This window comes from Periplaneta americana, chromosome 12 (assembly GCF_040183065.1).
Source record: "Periplaneta americana isolate PAMFEO1 chromosome 12, P.americana_PAMFEO1_priV1, whole genome shotgun sequence".
Lineage (NCBI taxonomy): Eukaryota > Metazoa > Arthropoda > Insecta > Blattodea > Blattidae > Periplaneta > Periplaneta americana.
Genome location: NC_091128.1, coordinates 56246571 through 56267176, shown reverse-complemented (window position 1 = coordinate 56267176; position 20606 = coordinate 56246571). Strand labels below are relative to the sequence as shown.

At 35.3% G+C, this 20606-nt stretch overlaps 1 protein-coding gene across 2 annotated transcripts in view; it reads right to left on the bottom strand.

Annotated features, from left to right (window-relative positions):
• Positions 1–528: 528 nt before the first annotated feature.
• eRF3 (eukaryotic translation release factor 3) overlaps positions 529–20606 on the bottom strand; it is an 87544-nt gene continuing 67466 nt past the window's right edge. For both annotated transcript variants that reach the window (XM_069841368.1, XM_069841369.1), the window contains exons 7-11: positions 19358–19532; positions 14078–14251; positions 9802–9891; positions 3497–3665; positions 529–2220 (exon numbers count right to left, since the gene is read on the bottom strand). In XM_069841368.1, the coding sequence (XP_069697469.1) occupies positions 2177–2220; positions 3497–3665; positions 9802–9891; positions 14078–14251; positions 19358–19532 (652 nt within the window). In that variant the 3' untranslated portion in view covers positions 529–2176. The remainder of the gene's footprint in view (positions 2221–3496; positions 3666–9801; positions 9892–14077; positions 14252–19357; positions 19533–20606) is intronic.

Here is a 20606-nt window from a genome sequence, read left to right as displayed (position 1 = left end):
TCGAGGTTCCCTGACTTGAATGTCTGTGATTTCTTCTTATGGGGTTACATAAAAGATTATCATCAATGTAACTCCATTGTCTCAGAACCTTCAAGAGCTGCGACATCATATCTCCAGTGCAACTGAGTCCATTCCAGTAGATATGTTGAAGCGCGTGTGGCGTGAGTGGGATATCACCTTGATGTCTGCTGTGTGACACTCAGGGTGCACATTGAGTTTTTGTCAAGTATGCACTGTAAGATTTTTGAGTGGCTTTTTTGGTGTTTTTCATGTGCATACAAATACTGACAGAGACGATATACCTGTTTATAATCACAGAGATTTTCTGTGGACACTGTATTATATTATGAACATTATTATTTTTTTACTTTAATTAAAATATTATACACATTTAACACAAAAATACAATTTTTGTTGCATTCATATAGACCAAGTGAACAAAATATACTTTCTTCTCATACTGTAAATTGGTAAACAATGCAAACACGTTTCTGTTAAGAAGGGTGCAATACAGAAGTAAAACACATATTGTATAAGTTTTTATCTTCCTTTATTGTAATGTGAAAATCTCTTGTAATCAAGAAAACACCACACATGGGCATCTCCTGAAGCAGCTTATAAAAAGGCAAAGAGAAACCATGTACCAGCATCTCGTGGACAATGGACAAACTTCCTGACCATTGGCAGTTTTCAAAATAATATCATACCAATCAAAATACAATTCTAGATTCAGCTCTAAACTCAATAAACTGCATTTCAAAACAAGGTATCATGTAGGATTGTTTCCAAATTTGCAAATATGAATGCAAATTTATAACAGATGTTATTTATACCAACTGAAAACAATGGTATGTCTTTGCTCATATAAAATTATCCCCTAACCTTTAAAATTAACATATTTATAAACAACAATACCCCAATAGTATAGACATTACCAGCTTACTTTTATATAAAAAAAGAGAACTCACTTTCTTGAGGCACATCTTCATCAACGCCTCGTGACACGTGTGCATTATTACACTGAAAGCGGTCAATTACATTGCAAAAGGGGAGGGTGGGGAAAGGACAACCAGTTCAATTTGTAGCAAAGCAACCAATCCGAGGATGCATATGAGTTTTACATTTCACTTTCTTCAGCAAAATCTTTTTCAATAAAACAAACAGAAACATCTCTTCCCCAAAATTTATTATCAATAAATTTACCTGATAGTATATGCAATCTGAGAATTAGCATCCTTTAACACTATTATTTTTTCCACATTTTGTTTTTTTGAAGTGTATCTCAATGTATAAGTGTCATTTGTGTCATGAAAAGCATTAATGTTGCAACCAAAGTGTTCAATTATACTTTTAGCTGGAGGGCACATGTGCAGAACAGTCATAAATGTCCCCTCATCCTGATGTCTGTCTACTGCCTTCAGGGCTAATTTAATCTATTCTGAATTATCATTTCTCCTCCACGAGAAGCAACATCATTCTGGGGTTGATAGCACTGCCACAGGCTTCGACTGTCATTTATTGTTACAACTGAAATTGGCAATCAGTAGGGAATACTTTTTGGAGACATTTTCTATGATGACATACTATGCTATTCTATGTCTCCACATCCGAAGAAGCTTGCGTATTTTATTCCGACCCTATTCATTGAACTACATTATTACTGGTCGCCAATTGCAATTGTATATACATGAACAAGTCAATACTTTCTATCAGGTCATATCGTACATGGTAGAATTCACTTCTGGTGACACAACATTGCAGTCTTTCTTCAGATTTAAGAAATTCTTGCAAAGAAAAGTTAGCCCTGATATATACCGTTCTGGCCCATCACAAACTTGCACTTTCACACAAAGTTATACATTTACATACAGCCACACATACACACACACAAGTACACACAGGCACAATGCGCACTTGCACACACGCACACACACACATACACATACGCACACACATACACACCCCACTTGTCTTCTCAAATGCACCTCCAGCTACTAATGGAAAGCACCTGTATTTCTTCAATTCAGAATAGTCGACGAGCACTGTATGGATGGTATGATTGGGCATTGTTCGTTCTATCCCATTCTTGTCCAGATGCTTTGCCACTTATAGTAGGTTTGATGGAAAACTGTCTTCTCTCTCATTTTAATTTATTGGCCAAATGAAGCAACACAATTTATTCGATAACTTTTAACACCTTACCTATAGCGATAGTTTTACCTGAAAACAAAATTTACAAAAGATTAAACACATCTTTGAAAGTTTAATACTCAGAACAAATTCTGATACTGTGATATACGAGATGCATTCAAATTCTAAGGTCTCTAATTTTTCTTTCTCAGGACTGGGAGCAAATAGCAACATATAGTTTGGTTTAGAAGACATGGGCACTCTTTGTGAATCCATGGCAGAGATGGTAGCAGCACAGAAACCTAGTGGCAGCAGCTAGAGTGAGAACCAATTCTGAGACTTAAAATGGCGAAGTTCTCGTTACAGGAATAGCATGTAATCATTCATTTTCTCCATTTGCATGGTGTGACACCAATAGAAATTTATCGTCAGTTAGTGAGACATGTGGTGATGGTGTCATGAATGTGAAGAATGTGCGTTTGTGGGTGCGGCAATTCAAAGAAGGCCGAGTATCGTGTGACAATGAGCGAAAAGAACCTTGGCCTCGCACCAGCCAGTCTGACAACATGATTGCACGAGTGGAGTACATCCTACCAAGCTCATTCCTGTATTGCAAAAAATGGCCGGAAAAGACTGCACATGTGCTCTTTCACCAATACAATGTCCCTGCTCACCGGGCAAACATAATGCAAGAGTTTCTTCGTGGAAACAACTTTAAAGTGGTTCCTCATGCTCTCTACTCATCTGACCTGGCTCCTAGCGATTTTTTGTCTTTTTCCAACAATGAAGGTCACACTCCGCGGTCGCACATTCTCCACTCATGCCACTATTGCATCAGTGATTTTCCAGTGGTCAAAACAGACCCCTGAAAAACCATTCTCAGCGACCATGGCATCATGGCGTCGATGTTGTGAAAAATGCCTACATCCACAGGGAGAGTATGCTGAGAAGTGACAGAAGTTTCAAATTTTTAGGGCAAGTAGTTTGTCAGAAAAAAATTGGAGACCTTAGAACTAGAACACAACTCGAAATTACTAAAACAGACAAAGCTGATGTTGCATAGTTTATGTTTTGAAGCAAATTGTAACAGAACAGAGACTTTAATTCCCTCCATATTCAATGACTTTAATTTCTTTCTGCCACTCCACCTATAATCCTCCTGAATCTTTCTTTACTTATCCTTGTTAGGTACATGTCAATAGTAGGCTTATTTATAAGCGAATGTCATTTCTCCACCAAAACAGATATGCATTGAGAGAACAAAACAATGAAGTGCATGGAAATTCCTCTGCTAGTACCCAACTAGTGTAAAAGAATTGACTAGTTTTATGTATATGAATACATACAAGCACATCATGTTAATTACCTTCATCTCTAAGCGTGAATCTTCCCATCTGTGGAAAAAGTTTAAATTGTTCCATACAGATCACTCCTGCACATTCTACCCTCATGATGGCTACTTGATCTTGTTTCACAAAACGAGGTCGTGTCTTTGATTTATCACCAGTCTTCTTGTCTACGAGACATATTAAGGCCTGAAACATCCAACCCAGATCGAACAATTATATAAAGCAAGAATACAAATTACTAAATTAAGCTAGATACATACGTTAACATACAAGGTGAGCTAATGAAATGGGCGATTTTCAGATTCATGTCTTTTCGGCTGTTGTCGGGTATTTTAATTATTACATGCAACAATCTATTCTTCATTCGATAACATTTGTTTATAATGGATTCTTGGATGAGTGAACAACGTGCTTTTGCTATTAAGGCATATTACAAAAATTATGATAGTTTCATTGCTAGGATTAATTTTTGATGAAAAACTTTTATGGAAAAAACATTTAACCAATGTTGCTTCGCAGTGTCTACCACGATTAAATCTCTTGAAGATCATAGCTAATAGGAAATGGGGATCAGATATCACGACAATGCGTCTCTTTTATAATGCTTATATACGATCAAAATTGACCTATGGATGTGAAATATGGGGAGGAGCATCAGCAACTCATCTACAAAAAATTTCTGTTCTTCAAAACTCAGCCTTAAGATTACGCCTAGGAGTACCAAAAACCACATCAACTGTTGCCCTAAAAATTGAATGTAATATTCAACCAATCAGACACTATATATTACAAAAGGATCTAAAAATACATTTAAAATTGGAAGCCTCATCCAGATCTCATATGTTCTTCAAACTGTCAGATGATATCCTGTGTAATTTCTATAAAATAAAAAAAGAAGAAATACCAATCTATATCACAGACACACTCACTGCTAAAACTCCAGGAAATCATTCCAAAACTGATCCTCCATACATTCTTAAGTTAGATGACATGGAACTACTCTGCAGCACATATAAGGATCATCTTCAAATTTATACAGATGGATCTCTAAATCCTAATAATGGGACATCAGGAGCAGGGTATTATATTCCAAAATATCAAGACAGTTATTTCCTACCATGTTCATCCTCCTCCAGTCTTGACACTGAATTGCTAGCTATTGATGCTGCTCTTCAGTGTGTTATTCAAATTTCTGAAAAATCTATTTGCATATTTACCGACTCCAAGGGGGCTATATTTAATATAATTAAATATGTACCAAACCTATATGCACATAGAATTTCAAATGATATCTCTATCCAGTGCTTTTGCTTCAGTAAAGTCTCATTTTATAAACCTATGGATCAACAATTGGCTCTCTTCTGACAAAGGAAAAATTTTACAGTCTGTACAAAAGAAACCAAATGACCAGGAAATGTACAAAAACTTGCCCAGACATGTTCAAACATTTTAACAAGAGCCAGAACAGGTCACATTGTCACTCAATTGTACCTACACCGATTTCACATTTCTGATAATCCTACTTGTTTGTGGTGTAATAATCATGATGAAGATCTGGAACACATTCTTTTATACTGTCCATCCATAAACCACAAAAGAAGTAAATTAAAATCATCAGTACCAGTTGCAGAAGACACAGCCCTGCAGTATATATTGACTACACTCCAACTCTGGCTACTAGCAACAGGCATCTATAATGAACACTGATCAAAATACCCCTCATTTCTCGTGAAAAACAACAACTGAATAGACTACAGTGGACTATAGTGGACTTTACGTTGTCAGCAAACAGCTGGATACATTAAGAAGATTGATTGATTGCTTGCTGCACAACAGCTATTTCGACATCATTACAATATCTATCACAATGATTTGATACCATCAGTCCATGCAATAAAAACCTGGATTCAGAACTGCATTAAAGAAGAAGTCTTCAGGTAAGCAAAGATCTGTATGTACCCCGGAAAACATCAAAGCTGTAACATCACAGCAATATGTCCGAATGATTCAAGAATTTTTGTCTTCACAAATTGCCAATAATCCTCTCATCAATAGAAACACATGGTTACAACAGGATGGTGCAACCAGTCACATGGCTAGACTTAGACTTGAAGAATGTATGCAACGAAATGGGTCCCACCTGCAGGATGTAGTGTTCAGAAAATAAGCATTTCATGAGGTACAGGTAAATGCTATTGTGTATACTTTAAATGTGAAGTGAAAGTTTCGTTTCAAAGTAATCAGTGCAATAATTATTAACGTTTTAAAATCGTCTGTTTCATTGGCTCACCTTGTATAAAGTGAATAGTAAGAAATGTCATTGATTTCAGGGGTTTATTCTTTGAGATATTTCAAATAAAACAGTTTAATGCAATTTTGCACGTTTTCCCATCCTTTTTGAGATAAAACACTATTTGATATAAAACATTTCATAGTGTGTTTTGGGAAACCTATTGATTGAATTCCCAATATGCTCAGTCAATTTAAGAGAGCAGTGTATTATAATTTTAAATGATAGAAAGAATTTTAGTTTTGTCCTTTAAATGTGCAAAAATTTGATTCGAACAAATGAAACATTGAAAATCCTCTTGCAGAACAAAAAGTTACATTTGTTTGGATCAAATTTCTGCATATTTAAAGGACAAAACTAAAATTCTTTCAAGCATTTGTTATCATAATACAATGCTCTCTTAAACTGAATAAACATATTGAAAACTGAATCAGTGACTTTCCCAAAACACGTTATGAAATGTTTCATATAATGAGCAAAATTGAATTAAACTTTTTTGTTTGAAACATCTCAAAGAATAACTTCCTAAAATTAATGACACTACTTATGTTCACTCTGTATGTACTGAATCAGCATAAGGGTTTGAATATTTGTATATATATTGTATATTAAATCTCAACAGAAAACTCAAGGCTGTAATAGGTCTTAAAGCCATAGACTTGATAGGATGATAACAATGGTGGTGGTGGTGGTGGTGGTGATTAAATGTCACTGAACATGTTAAAACCTGTGCAATGGTAAATGCACCTATACATGCATTCATGTTTCTTCAAATCTACATTTGGGGAAAATACAGTAAAACTTGGTTTGTATGTAACTCAAGGGCAATGATTTAAATTATGCACAATAACGAAGAACATATAAATAATGTTTGAATGTAAGATTATTTTCGAATAACTAGAAATCAGTTTAACAGAATCTTGAGGACTGGGAGCACGTAGGAATTCATTCAACTTGTCTATGTTTTAATCAACAGAAACTGACTAGAATTTCAAATGTTTAATATATGTGCACTACTTATCCTACTATGAAATATTTTCTTCAATCATCAACTCAACACTTTAAAAATATCTTTATTATTATTATTATTATTATTATTTTTTTATTATACATGTTTATTACAAACCTCTAGCAATTTCAGTTTTGTTTTGTTGGGATTTACCCCAATTTCTTTTATAAATCTAACTTTGTCTTTCTTCTAGCAAGTAGCTCTTCCTTTCCTTTAACTGTCATACATAATTGCTGGACAGAATACTGAGTGACCTGCAACTGTTATCAAATGTTTGGAACATGTTCCTTGAGGAAAAAGACAAGATATCATGTATTTGCCTGAGCTTTGTGAACGTGCTGTCTTATCAGTATGAGTCCCAATGAGATCACCAATGTAAAGAGGCAGCAGACCTTGAGGATTGTGGAAAATGATTAAAATGTATTGAAAGTCATAAGTCAAATCGTGTGAAGTTAAAATGAAACTTTATTATGTATCAAATTGAACAAAAATACATACAGTGCATTCGTAGCTCAGCCGGACCATTCTGCGGCGGCCTTGGACTGGGTGAAGATTGGCACATCTGCTGCCAGAGTAGTGCTGTAGCTACCGCTGGCGCGCCAATAGTCGAGTTGGATCTGTCGTGAGGGAATGACATCTGTGCGCGTGTTGTGAGTAAAATTGTGTTGTCTCGTGGTGATAAAGTGTCTATCAATAATGGTTGAGTACACTTTAGAACAACGTATTTTTCTCTATGATACATATGCGAAATACTTCTGCCAGAAGGTGTCGAAGAGAATTTGAACATCGGTTTGCAGGTGTTCGAATTCCTAGCAAGTAAACTATTCATGAGCTTGTCAATAAAGTCAGATGTACAGGATCTTTTTTTGAACAAAAAACGTGTTCAACAACGCCGTGTACTGACAGAAGAGAAGCTTGATGAAGTAGGGGCCCAGTTAGAGCACTTACCCCGCAAATCACTGAGATGTTTAGCACAAGAGGTTAACATTTCCAAGACGTCAGCTTTTGTGGCAACGAAACTTCTGAAACTCAAGCCATACAGGGTAACTGTAATTCATGCTTTACAACCACAAGATCCTGTAAGTAGGGTTAATTATTGCAATTGGTTTGTGCAGTCTGTTCATAATGGCGACGTGGACCCACTTTTAACGTTCTTCACTGATGAAGCGTGTTTCATCTTCACGGTCACGTATCTACTCAGAACAATAGATACTGGGCTACTGAAAATCCCCATATTATTCATGAAGTTTCTCACCACGCTGCAAAGGTTGGGGTTTGGTGTGCAGTGAGTGCGAGTAGAATTATCAGTCCCATATTTTTCGACACAACAGTTGATTCACACGTTTACGTAACTTCAATTTTAAATAATTTTTTCCCGCAACTAACAAGAAATGAATGATTGAGTGGCTGGTTTCAGCAGGATTCAGCTACAGCGCACATCACTGCAAATTCTATGCATGAATTGCTAAGCATGTTTGGTGACAGAATAATTAGTCGAGGATTGTGGCCACCTCATTCCCCTGACCTTCTCCATGGGATTTTTATTTATGGGGAACGTTAAAGAATAAAGTGTATGCATTAAATCCACACACGTTACAAGAAATGAAGGACAACATCACTAGAGAAATACAGGCAATCGGTCAACATGAACTTTTGCGAGTGAACCAGAATTGTTTTCAGAGATATAGGGAATGTGTTCAAGTTGAAGGTCATCACTTTCAACATCTGTTGTGATGCAGGTAAGCCTAATGTTAGTTAGTGTTCTGTAGCCATGACTTGCCGGTCATTTACATGTAATTCTGGTGGCAGGTGCGCCAATCTTCACCCAGTCCAAGGCCGCCGAGCTACGAACGCACTGTACAATTCAAACTCGATTTAAAAAACTACTACTTGCAAAAGTGGATTACATACAAATCAATTACACATAATTCAAAATTAATTTATATGTAGATGTGTTTGAAAATGGTTTTATTTTTTCCCAAAAAGTGTTGAATTAATATGGAAAAAGTGAAGTTTTGTGTTTATATTTGTTTCAACCAATATATGCTGTATGTACAGTACTGACTTGGTTTCAGATAATTAATACGTGAAATTACAAAAATTTTGAGTTCTATGCTATATGGAATCTGTTAAAATGTGTGTGCATACAGACTGTTCATTCAACTGCAGGTAATTAAACATATTCAATTACAAATCATTGTGCTCTACACTAAATGGAAAGTGATTCTTCCAACAATGCAACTTGGGATTCATTTAACTGGACAGACAAACGTTTTATTTCTTTGCATGTACTTCTCAGACAAACAGTGGTTTATTACGTGCATCTTTCTGTTTATACTCTGGACGACATTCAGAATGCCTGGACATCAGAAATGAACCAGACACAACAAAGCCTTCTTGTTTAAATTTATTCCCTCTATCTACCAACGAATTTTCTTTGTTATCACACTTGAAAACACCAACCACACCTGCCACCATCAATGGTAAAAATATAAAGAAGAAAGAAATTTTTCTCCATGATTCCACAGAAAGCCAGAAACAGCGATTTGTATAAGTTACTAATACACAGAGAGAGCATTAGAGCAGTGAGCAGCATGTGTTACAGGATGATTTGACATAGATTCAATTTCGCAATGAATGAAATTCGTTTCACATTTTATTATTTATTCATTTGTCCTGCTAATTGATTCATAAATGGATTTATTAAAAAAATTAATACATAAGAAGTAAAACTAGTGTTATTTCGCAAAATGAGATAAAATTAGCTTTATCTTAAAAGTTCGCGTTATTTTGCGATTTGAAAATGAGTCTTACAATGACAATGTACAATAATGTATTGATGGATTTTTTATGACAACACTCGAAACTGTTTAGGATTTATCACTGATTGCGAAAAACACACACACATGTAATTAAATGTAATTTTGCCAGGACCTGTGCATAATTACGTAAAAAAAAATATATATAACTGGGTTACATATAACTCACGTTCTACTGTAAATATAAATAAAACAATGACTTACTTTGACTGTCACCTCCTCAGCTGCACAATGGATATGCATCACAGCCGAATAACCAGCACAGATTATGCTCTTATGTTCCAGAATCACAACCTGCAAAAGTCAGTGTCACAATGATACATACTTTCTCATAAATATTTTGTTATATTATTATATTATTATTTTGTTGGTATATATTATAATGTAATGGATCAAAAAAGAATACATTTGAAATTAAATGATATTTGATCAGGGTATAACAGAGTACATTGCAGTAGATACAGGTATATCAGATTTGTTGAGGGCATAGGTTTGATTAGATTAATTAGCTTTGATTAAACAGGTTAGAACAATTGAGATGAACTACACTTGATGAGAGAGATTAGGTGAATTTGGTTACTGGAGGTTAAATGTATTTGGTTGGACAAAATAATCACATTAAGTTCGATTAATTTGGGACACATACAGGTATGTATATAATCTTTTTGCTGTTAAAAAAATCCTACAGTAAACAATAGCACGTGATTCAAATAAGGCCTGATTGGTTACAATGTCACACCACCAATTCTCAGTACATGATCGCTCCCACTGTTGTACATTCCATGTTGAGACCAGCCTCATGGTCTAGTGGTCAGAGCTTCTGGCTATAGTTCATGAGGTCCCGGGTTCGATTCCCGGTTAGAGCACAGGAATTTTTCCTTAGGGGATTATTCCTGTGTTCGTCCATGGTCTGGAATTTAGGTTAAGTTTAGATTTAAGACCTCTCCTGGCACTACATTATCATAATCATCCTATCACATCATTGGGGTAATGTAACTCCGCCTTCCAGGCACCCCAACCTCAGAAGTGGGTTACAATTAAGCACAGCCAAGAGAGAAGACCAGAAATGTCGAAAAGACAACCTGGTGGCATTGGATTAAAAAAAAAATATATATATATATATTTTGTTAACAATTAAGTTATTTTATCATGTTGCCAATGAGGTTACTGTTTATAGGTTACCTTCTTGACACATTCAAACGGCATGCATTAATGTAATCATTTACTGTAAATGAAAATAGGAGGAGTTTCTTTTCGTTGATAGTGTACAAAAAAGATTTTCATGAACCTAAAAAGTGCTAAGACATTTGACTTAATTTATAAATTGTACGACTTGAATACACATCCATTGTTAATTTTACAGAAATTCATATAAAACAGCTAAATATATATTGTATAATATACAAATCATTCCCATACTATTTTTCTATTTATGAAAATCAATGTCAAATGATATGTTTAAAGATATAGTGGTTTATAGGTCATTCGTTATCTCGTGAAACCAAATGTTTGTGTGCGCCATAACTCATAGTAAGAACTTTATGGTGGGGGTAAGCGAGCTAGTTACCTGCAAGTCCACTTCTTTTTTCCCCTTATGCGCAGGTAGGTTTCACGAGATACCGAATGGCCTATACAATGAAATTTTAAGCACATTCCTTTATTGTCAAATAACAAGCAGTATTGTCAATCAGATCATTGTAAAACTAACTGATTATGTGGAAATTCAATCACCATATACAGTATATTAATAAGATATAGAAGTAGTGACTGCTAATTCTTGAAGAAAAAGTGGTCCTTTTCAGTACCTGTCTACGCATGATCTTTTTTTAATCAGTAGTATTAAGAACTTAAAGGGTGAAATCGCAATGAAAAGTAAAATTCATTCTGTATACAGGGTATAGTGGGCAAAGCTTAAAGTATGGATTCCTCTTATATATAGAAGAAAATTGGCCAGGAAATGCGTGGTTTCTGAGTGGGGCTTGCAAATATGGTCATAGTGCACCCAATACGTTTGTTTGCTGGAATTATTATGATGCATTCTGTTTACATTTCCTTAAATTAACTGTTGAAAATGCCCACCTCCTGCCTGAATACAGGTCACAATTCGTTGTCTAATAGAGAGCCGAACATGTTCCCAAATTTCTTGGCGTAGTTCTTATTGTCTGACAGTTTTGCGGAATCTGCTGATAGAGAGTTCCTTCATTATTCACAGAAGTCGAATAAGCCAAGACTTTAAGTGCCCCCACAGAAGTGCAATGGGTTGAGATCTGATGAGCATAGAGACTAAGAACGTTCAGATTTCGATGAGACGAGTTGCGGCCTGTATTCAATTCAAGCAGGAGGTGGACATTTTGAACAACTCATCTAAGGAAATGTAAACAGATTGTATCATAATAATTCCAGTAAACAAATCTACTGGAGTGCACTATGATCATACTTGCAAGCCCTACTCAAGAACCAAGCGTTTCTGAACCCATGTTGATATAACCATTTTTTCCTTCTATACATATGAGGAATCCATACCTGAAGTTTTGTCCACTTTTTTCATTACACCTTGTATAATAATAACTTTCACTTACGAATCATTGTTTTGAGCTGTACTATTTCATTTGACAATTAACGTGGTACAAGGACGTGTGGTCTCAAAAAGAGGACAACTGGCAAACCTAGCACATACATACAGTGCATTTCAAAAGTCACGCACATTTTCTGTTATAGGTAAGTGGAGTTTTTCAAAAAACGCTCGGACACGTCAAACAGTATATTTTAAAAGACACTTTTTCACAAAAACAAACCATTCTTGATATCATTGTTGTGCGAGTTGTGACGTCATCAGAAACATTTTTAAACGACATTCTGTATTTTTCTGTATACCATCTGAAAGAATTTATTATTCTCCATGGTTATACAAACTATCAATTGTTTCATACAACAAACGTTGCTATGGTAACAAAATAAACAGTTAAAATAAATGTGTTACAGAAGCAAATGTTCAATTAATTAAATGTTGAAAATGTTGCTCATTTACGATCTGGCAATGTGAAAGATGCAGAACACATTCCTGTTTAACATTTTCAATGACTGCTGATGGTATTTCTGTACACTCTACTCGTATTCTTCTTTTCAACTCATCAATATCAGCAGGCTTCGTAGCAGATACCTTACATTTCAAATAACCCAATAGAAAGTAATCAAGGGAAGAGAGATCTGGTGATCTTGCAGGTCACTCTACAAATCCTCTTCTTCCGACCCATATATTAGGAAACACTTCATTCAGATATTGCCTACAGGAGCAGCGTAATTAGGAGGAGCACCATCTTGCTGATACCAGATGGAATCTTTAGGTAAGTCTGGATCCTGGAGGTTTGGGTGAAGAATGGCAAGAGCTAGTATTAACTCTTCACACAAAAATTCTAAATACTAGTCCCCATTAAGTGTATTATCAAAAAAGTAGTGGCCCACAACTCTGCATCCTAGAATCTCTGCCCATACATTTACCTTCAGGGGAAATTGTGTGTGTTTCGACCATCCAGTGTGGATTAGTTTCTGTCCAGTACCTGCAATTTTGTCTATTCACTTCTCCATTCAGACAAAATGTAGATTCATCAGAGAAAGCAAGCTTGATACGAAATTGGAGTCTCTATCGCAGATGTTGGTCAATGCTTCACAGAATTCATCTTCCATTAGCTCCTGCAAGGGCTGCACTTATAAGGACGATATTTATTATGATGCAGCAGTCTCCAGATGGTTGTTCTCGATACATCAAATGTAGATTGTAATTCAGTAAGTGAAGAATGTGGATTATCTTTCACTGTTATCAAAATGTATAGCTCTAATTCTTCAGTAGTTGATAATGATTTACCAGATCTTTGGACATCTCTCACAAGTTCATTTTCATTGAATTTATTTTGTATTCTACTCACAGTAAATTGATAAATAGGAGGTTGATCTGGATATGTTTAACTGAAAAGTGTGCATACTTCATCTTGTGTACATTTCATGTCACCATATCCAATCATAATTAAAATCTCAATTCTCTCACTTTCACTTATTAACATTTGTTATTTTGTGTTAATTTCTACGAATAAACTACTTCCATAACACCAGATAATCCAACTATTTATATTGTTACCATAGCAGTGATTGTTGTATAAAACAATTGATAGTTTGTGTAACCATGGAGAATAATAAAATCTTTCAGATGGTACACAGAAAAATAGAGGGTGTCATTTAAAAATATTTCCAATGACGTCACAACTCGCACAACAATGATATCAAGAATGGTTTGTTTTTGTGAAAAAGTGTGTTGTGTGACTTTTGAAACACACTGTAGGCTATAAATGCTTGAATATTGTAAAATGAAAGAAAACAGGAAATAACATTAATGTAAGTGCATATCACATTTTACCAAAATTTGAATATAAATTTGAGCCTGAATTTACTGAGATATTATGCTAGTGTATGTTTATTTCTCTTTTACCTGAGCATCAAAAACACGGCCAGTCTTAATAGGATTAGCATTATCGCAAAGCACAAAGCCTGGTGAAACATCATCCTCTTCTATTCCTTTCAGTTTAATCTTCACATTTTCACCTGGTCCTACAGCTGTTACTTCTTCATCATCTGACCACATCTGATCCACGAGTACAACAGTCTGTACAGAGATAACAAAATAGTACAGTATAGAATTGATCAACTGTGAAGAAGAAGAAGAAGAAGAAGAAGAAGAAGAAGACACTACTTAATAAAATTTTGAATCTAAATAAGTTGGTCAATGGCCCATGGATGATGATGATGATGATGATGATGATGATGATGATAGAGGTTGATGTTGGTACGATGCATAATAAACACGAAATATTCAAATCGTGGAGAAAAGAATGTAACTCAATGATGATATCATCAAGCAAACAAATCTTATGAAATATCTTCATGAAACTGAGAGTTAGTACACTGTCACATAAATGTTTACCAAGATTGTATGCAGCAATAGGAGAAGAGCAAGTAAAATTGTAAATGTAACTTTAAGGCATCCTTATGAACAAAAACGCCAAAATCTCTGTCAGTACAGCCTATCCTGAAGAGCATTAAACTAATGAACGAAAGTCAATGTCCATTTACCACATATCTCCAAATTCAAAACAAGGTTTTTTCTCGAAATTTCATGTGAAAAATTGGGGATCATCTTGCAGCCGCAACATAAAGATTAATGAATACCACTGGCTGCTATCATGAGCTACCCTACCTCCTTACTCCTTACTTACAAACGTCGTTGACCTTCAGCATTTTGTTATACATTGGTTGTAGATCCAGTAGCACCTGACATACAATAACAGTCTTGTAGAAAGAGAGTTATAATAATAATAATAATAATAATAATAATAATAATAATAATAATAATAATAGCCTTCATTCTTACTGACAGAATGAAAGAAGATTAAAAACTGACAGTCAACTGTTCTAGGTCTTTGTGCTCCAGAAGAAGGTAGGCCTAGATGAGAAGAATCAGAAAATTTCTATAAAAAATTAAAGGAAAACGTAGATGAAATCAACAAATTTATTTGGCATGGAAGAGAGACAAAATCAATAATTTTTTTTAGTTGGTTATTTAACGATGCTGTATCAACTACTAGGTTATTTAGCGTCGAGATTGGTGACAGCAAGATAGTATTTGGCGAGATGAGGCCGAGGATTCGTCATAGATTACCTGGCATTCACCTTACAGTTGGGGAAAACCTCGGAAAAAACCCAACCAGGTAATCAGCCGAAATGGGGATCGAACCCGAGCCCGAGTGTAACTTCAGACTGGCAGGCAAGCTCCTTAACTGACTGAGCCACACTGGTGGCTAAAATCAATAACAGTTTATATAATCTTAATATGAAAAAATGGTTAATATAATCAGAGACGTCTGGGTCTACAGAGGTACTGAGTTTGACAATGACCACTATTTAGTAAGTATTATAATTTCAGTTCTACATCAGTCAGTGTTCGAGATAGATGTGTGCAAAGAAGCTCTTCAATAGTGTGAAGGAAACGCAGTGAGGTTTTTGAACAATGAGTAATAAAATTTTATGAACAATGGAAATGGAGAATATCATAATGGAGATGAAAGCTAACATCAAGGAAGTCAATAGGAAGATGGAAGTATTGCAGCAGGAAAACAAGCAAATGAAGAGTAAATTAAACATTTTTGGAAGTAAAACAGAGGAAAACGAACTTGGTAGTTTTTGGCATAAAGGAAACAGGGTGAGAACAAGGTGGAAGCAAACGAGACAGTGTATTAGTTGTGACGGGAGATGTTTAATTTAGATATGAATGATGGGCAAATAGAAGAAGCTTACAGAATTGGAAAGGGTATGTATTAATAGACTGATATTAAGTGTAAAAACATGTTAACGAAAGAAAGAATCTTGAACAAACGAAAAAAACTAAAAAATTAAGGCTACGACTGGATTACGACTACGAAATGAGATGTAGAAGAAATTGCTGTCATTTATGTGGGTAGCAAGAAATAACGGGCATTTTGCAAGACTATACCAAGAAAAATCATGTATTGTGGGTCCCCATGGCATGGCGCGTCCTCAGGTTGCAAATCAAGGAGACGGCCTCCAGATATGGAGGGTAGCTGTGAATATATTGAATAAGCAGTTGCGGACAGCCGATGAGGAGTGGTCCTCCAGCTTGGGGGTTGGGTGAAGGGCTAACAACCCATCACCGTAAAAAAACAACTTGTTACGAAAACTCAAAATAAGCCTCGGAATGGGACTGATTCTCTGGCATGACCACAGCTAAGGAATAAGGTTATGTGATTTGGTACTTAGAAGTTTTATATGATATTCTTATTGAATTTGGTATTCCCAAGAAACTAGTGCGATTAATTAAAATGTGTCTGAGTGAAACGAACAGTAGAGTTCATATAGGTCGTTTCTGTCAGATGCGTTTCCAATTCACTGTGGGCTGAAGCAAGGAGATGCACTATCACCTTTACTTTTTAACTTTGCTCTAGAGTATGCCATTAGAAAAGTCCAGGATAACAGAGAGGGTTTGGAATTGAATGGGTTACATCAGCTGCTTGTCTATGCGGATGACGTGAATATGTTAGGAGAAAATCCAAATGATTAGGGAAAATACGGGAATTTTACTTGAAGCAAGTAAAGAGATAGGTTTGGAAGTAAATCCCGAAAAAACAAAGTATATGATTATTGTCTCGTGACGAGAATATTGTACGAAATGGAAATATAAGGAGAGGTAGAAAAATTCAAATATCTTGGAGCAACAGTAACAAATATAAATGATACTCGGGAGGAAATTAAACACAGAATAAATATGGGAAATGCCTGCTATTATTCGGTTGAGAAGCTTTTATCATCCAGTCTGTTGTCAAAAAATCTGAAAGTTAGAATTTATAAAACAGTTATATTACCGGTTGTTGTTTATGGTTGTGAAACTTGCACGTGTTTGAGAATAAGGTGCTTAGGAAAATATTTGGGGCTAAGAGGGATGAAGTTACAGGAGAATGCAGAAAGTTACACAACACAGAACTGTACGCATTGTATTCTTCACCTGACATAATTAGGAACATTAAATCCAGATGTTTGAGATGGGCAGGGCATGTAGCACGTATGGACAAATCGAGAAATGCATATAGGCTAGAATATTGGTTGGGAGGCCGGAGGGAAAAAGACCTTTGGGGAGGCCGAGACGTAGATGGGAAGATAATATTAAAATCGATTTGAGGGAGGTGGGATATGATGATAGAGACTGGATTAATCTTGCTCAGGATAGGGACCAATGGCGGGTTCCTTAAAAGCCAGCAAGTAAGTAAGTAAGTAAGTATACCAAGAAAAATTGAAAACAAACAATGAGCTATTTGATCTGGAATTCTGTCTAGAAAAATTGAACTGCACAGATTGGGAGACAGGAGACAATGAAAAGAAAAAAAATGACTTAAAAATGGAAATAAGGAAGATAGTAGTTAAACAAACAGAAAAAGAAAGAACTGGAGATATTAAACAAGGAATAATAAGGGACGCAAGACAGGAACTGTTAAATGCAGATAAGCAGGAAGAAATAATGAGAATCAGTGAAGGAATACCAAGAGTCAGCTAAAATGGTGAAAAGAGTGAATAGCGTCGTTGATGGGCTAGAATCTTGGCAGCACGTGTATATATTGCCAACAAAGCAGGTAATAGGAGGGAGAAAAGGGTAAAGAACTGTAGTACATCATAGCAGAAGATTTATGATGTGCCAATGGAACAGCAGAGTAGAATTACCAAAAAAGAAAGGCCAGAAAAATAAGGTCAGTGAGATAATCTGTAAACAAAGGAGACATCTGGATTCGACAAGGAGGGGGAGTGAAGAAGATGTGATCGAGCCATCAACTAGTGGTGTTTCGAAAAGAGGTAATCAGAATCCGAAGAGTTAGGCTGTAGTTTAAGAAGCTGGTGCTTAAAAAAGTAAAGTATAGAAAGAAAAACAAAGGTCAATGAACCAGAAGATAAGGGCACAAATGTTAATAGTGAGGAAGAACAAATAATGGGCGAATAAGGATGAACAAAGTGAGAAAAAATAGTGAAGTAAAGAATCATAATATTAAAGTATAAAGTGGAAATAGTGTAATAAATAAATGAAAAGAGATGGCATAATGAAAATCTAAAGTATTACAGTTAAGGAACGGGAATTATGTGAAACTGGGGTAAGGAACAAAATTAGTGTAGAGCAAAAGTATAAATCAAAGTGTTACTTACTTATGGCTTTTAAGGAACCCAGAGGTTCATTACCACCCTCACATAAAACCGCCATCAGTCCCTATCCTGAGAAAGATTAATCAGTCTCTATCATCATATCCCACCTCCTATAAATCCATTTTAATATTATCCTCCCGTCTATGTATCAGTCTCCCCAAAGGTCTTTTTCCCTCCTGCCTCCCAACTAACACTCTATATGCATTTCTGGATTCGCCCATACATGCTAAATGTCCTGCTCATCTCAAATGTCTGGATTTAATGTTCCTAATTATATCAGGTGAAGAATACAATGCATGCAGTTCTGTGTTGTGTAACTTTCTCCATTCTCCTGTAACTTCATCCCTCTTAGCTCCAAATATTTTCCTAAGCACCTTATTCTCAAACATCCTTAATCTCTGTTCCTCTCTCAAAGTGAGTCGAAGTTTCACAAACAGAAGAACTGGTAATATACATAACTGTTTTATAAATTCCAACTTTCATCTCTTTCGAGAGCAGACTGGATGACAAAAGCTTCTCAACCGAATAATAACAGGCATTTCCTATATTTATTCTGTGTTTAATTTCTCTCGAGTGTCAAAATCTATCTACTTTCCTTAACAAGAAAGTAGAGACTATTTATAAACAAAGAATGAAATGGGTTGAGTGTTTTCTGTGCTAAGAGGCCGTGGCTACTGGTGATGTTACACTCAGACATACCATCACCAGTAGACCATCACCTCTTAGCCCAGACAACACTCAATTTATTGATGACAGCCATGAAAGCCTACATTCAAAGAAAAGAATGAAATGTTCAACATGAATAAAAATGACTTATACAATCAGAAACTCAAATTTATTACGAACCAGAAACATCATGTATTTATGCAATTAGTTTACTTCTGAACGAAAGTCTCTGATAGGGATTAAATACTAACCTTATATTTTAAAGAAGGAATTAGAAAATATTATTGAATACAGTTACTCATCATTCTTTAATATGAATAAAAACTTTTAAATTGATATACGTACTTACCCTATTAGGCATAAGCAATAATGATTGACCTTTCTTGGCTTCTCCAGCTTCTACTTTCCCCATGACTACCATGCCCATATCCTTGTATTTGTCAACCACAGGCATTACAAAAGGACCTCCCATCTTGCGGTTCAAAGATGGAAGTTTATCAATAAAGGGAATGAAAGCATCACCTCTGAAATAGAAATAAACTTGTGAAAAAGAGAAAGCATATACATTTTTAAGATTTTCACATCAGATACCCATGTCTCCTCTCATTTATCATATTTAAAAATAACAAATGAATTTTTTTGTTGCCCCTTAGAACCTTAATGATGGCATTTATTTCCATCTATATATATATAATTTTAACTGGTGATGAAAATTACGGGAAAATGGTTGAACCGATTTTAATAAATGACCTCTCATTTTGAAGCTTGGAACCCAAAGTTTTTTCAGAAAAATAGTAGTTTTCAGTGAAATGTCAATTTTCCTACATAATTTTCCTATTTTCCAAAATCCATCTGTCGTCAGTTTTGAGAACTAATGGCTTTTCAGAATAAAACAAAACACACACACTACAATAAACAATATTACACGAAGGCCATGACCTGCAGGAGTGCTGACATATTTAGAGCTCAGATTCTCTGACACCATAATTCCAATAGCTATGTCGATCTTCATTTGTGTAATTTTTTTAGAATATCTCAAGACTTACTAAAAATAATTTACAGGTCTGATTCTCTGGTGCGTAATTTTCTGAGTGCAGCTGTGTATTGGACTTTAGAAACTACAAAACTTAAGAAGGTTTGATGACATTATTACATTAAAATTTGAATACTATCACAGTTTATGCCATGATGTATTTGTCACTAATGATATACATTAATGCTACTGATATATCGATGGTATGAAAGTGAATCCTTTTGGGGTTATATAAGTAGGCGTAGAGAATATCTTAAATTAGTTCTTAATATCTATAATTTACAGAGTAACGGCTATAGTATATATAGAGTTACTGAAAACTACAAAACTTACGTAACATAACAATATTGCTATTAAAATGAAATATTTTTACAGTTATTACTGAAGTGGTGTGGGTCTTTCTGATATATTTAATGGAAGGGCGGTGTAGATACTTATATGTGTGATTCTCTAATTTTTCTAGGATGTAGTGCAGTAATATAGAAGAGCCATTAGTAAATTGAGTCATGCTTTCTATTTTAGCTGCATCTTATCAAAATTAATTTCATATGCCTTTGGTTTAATC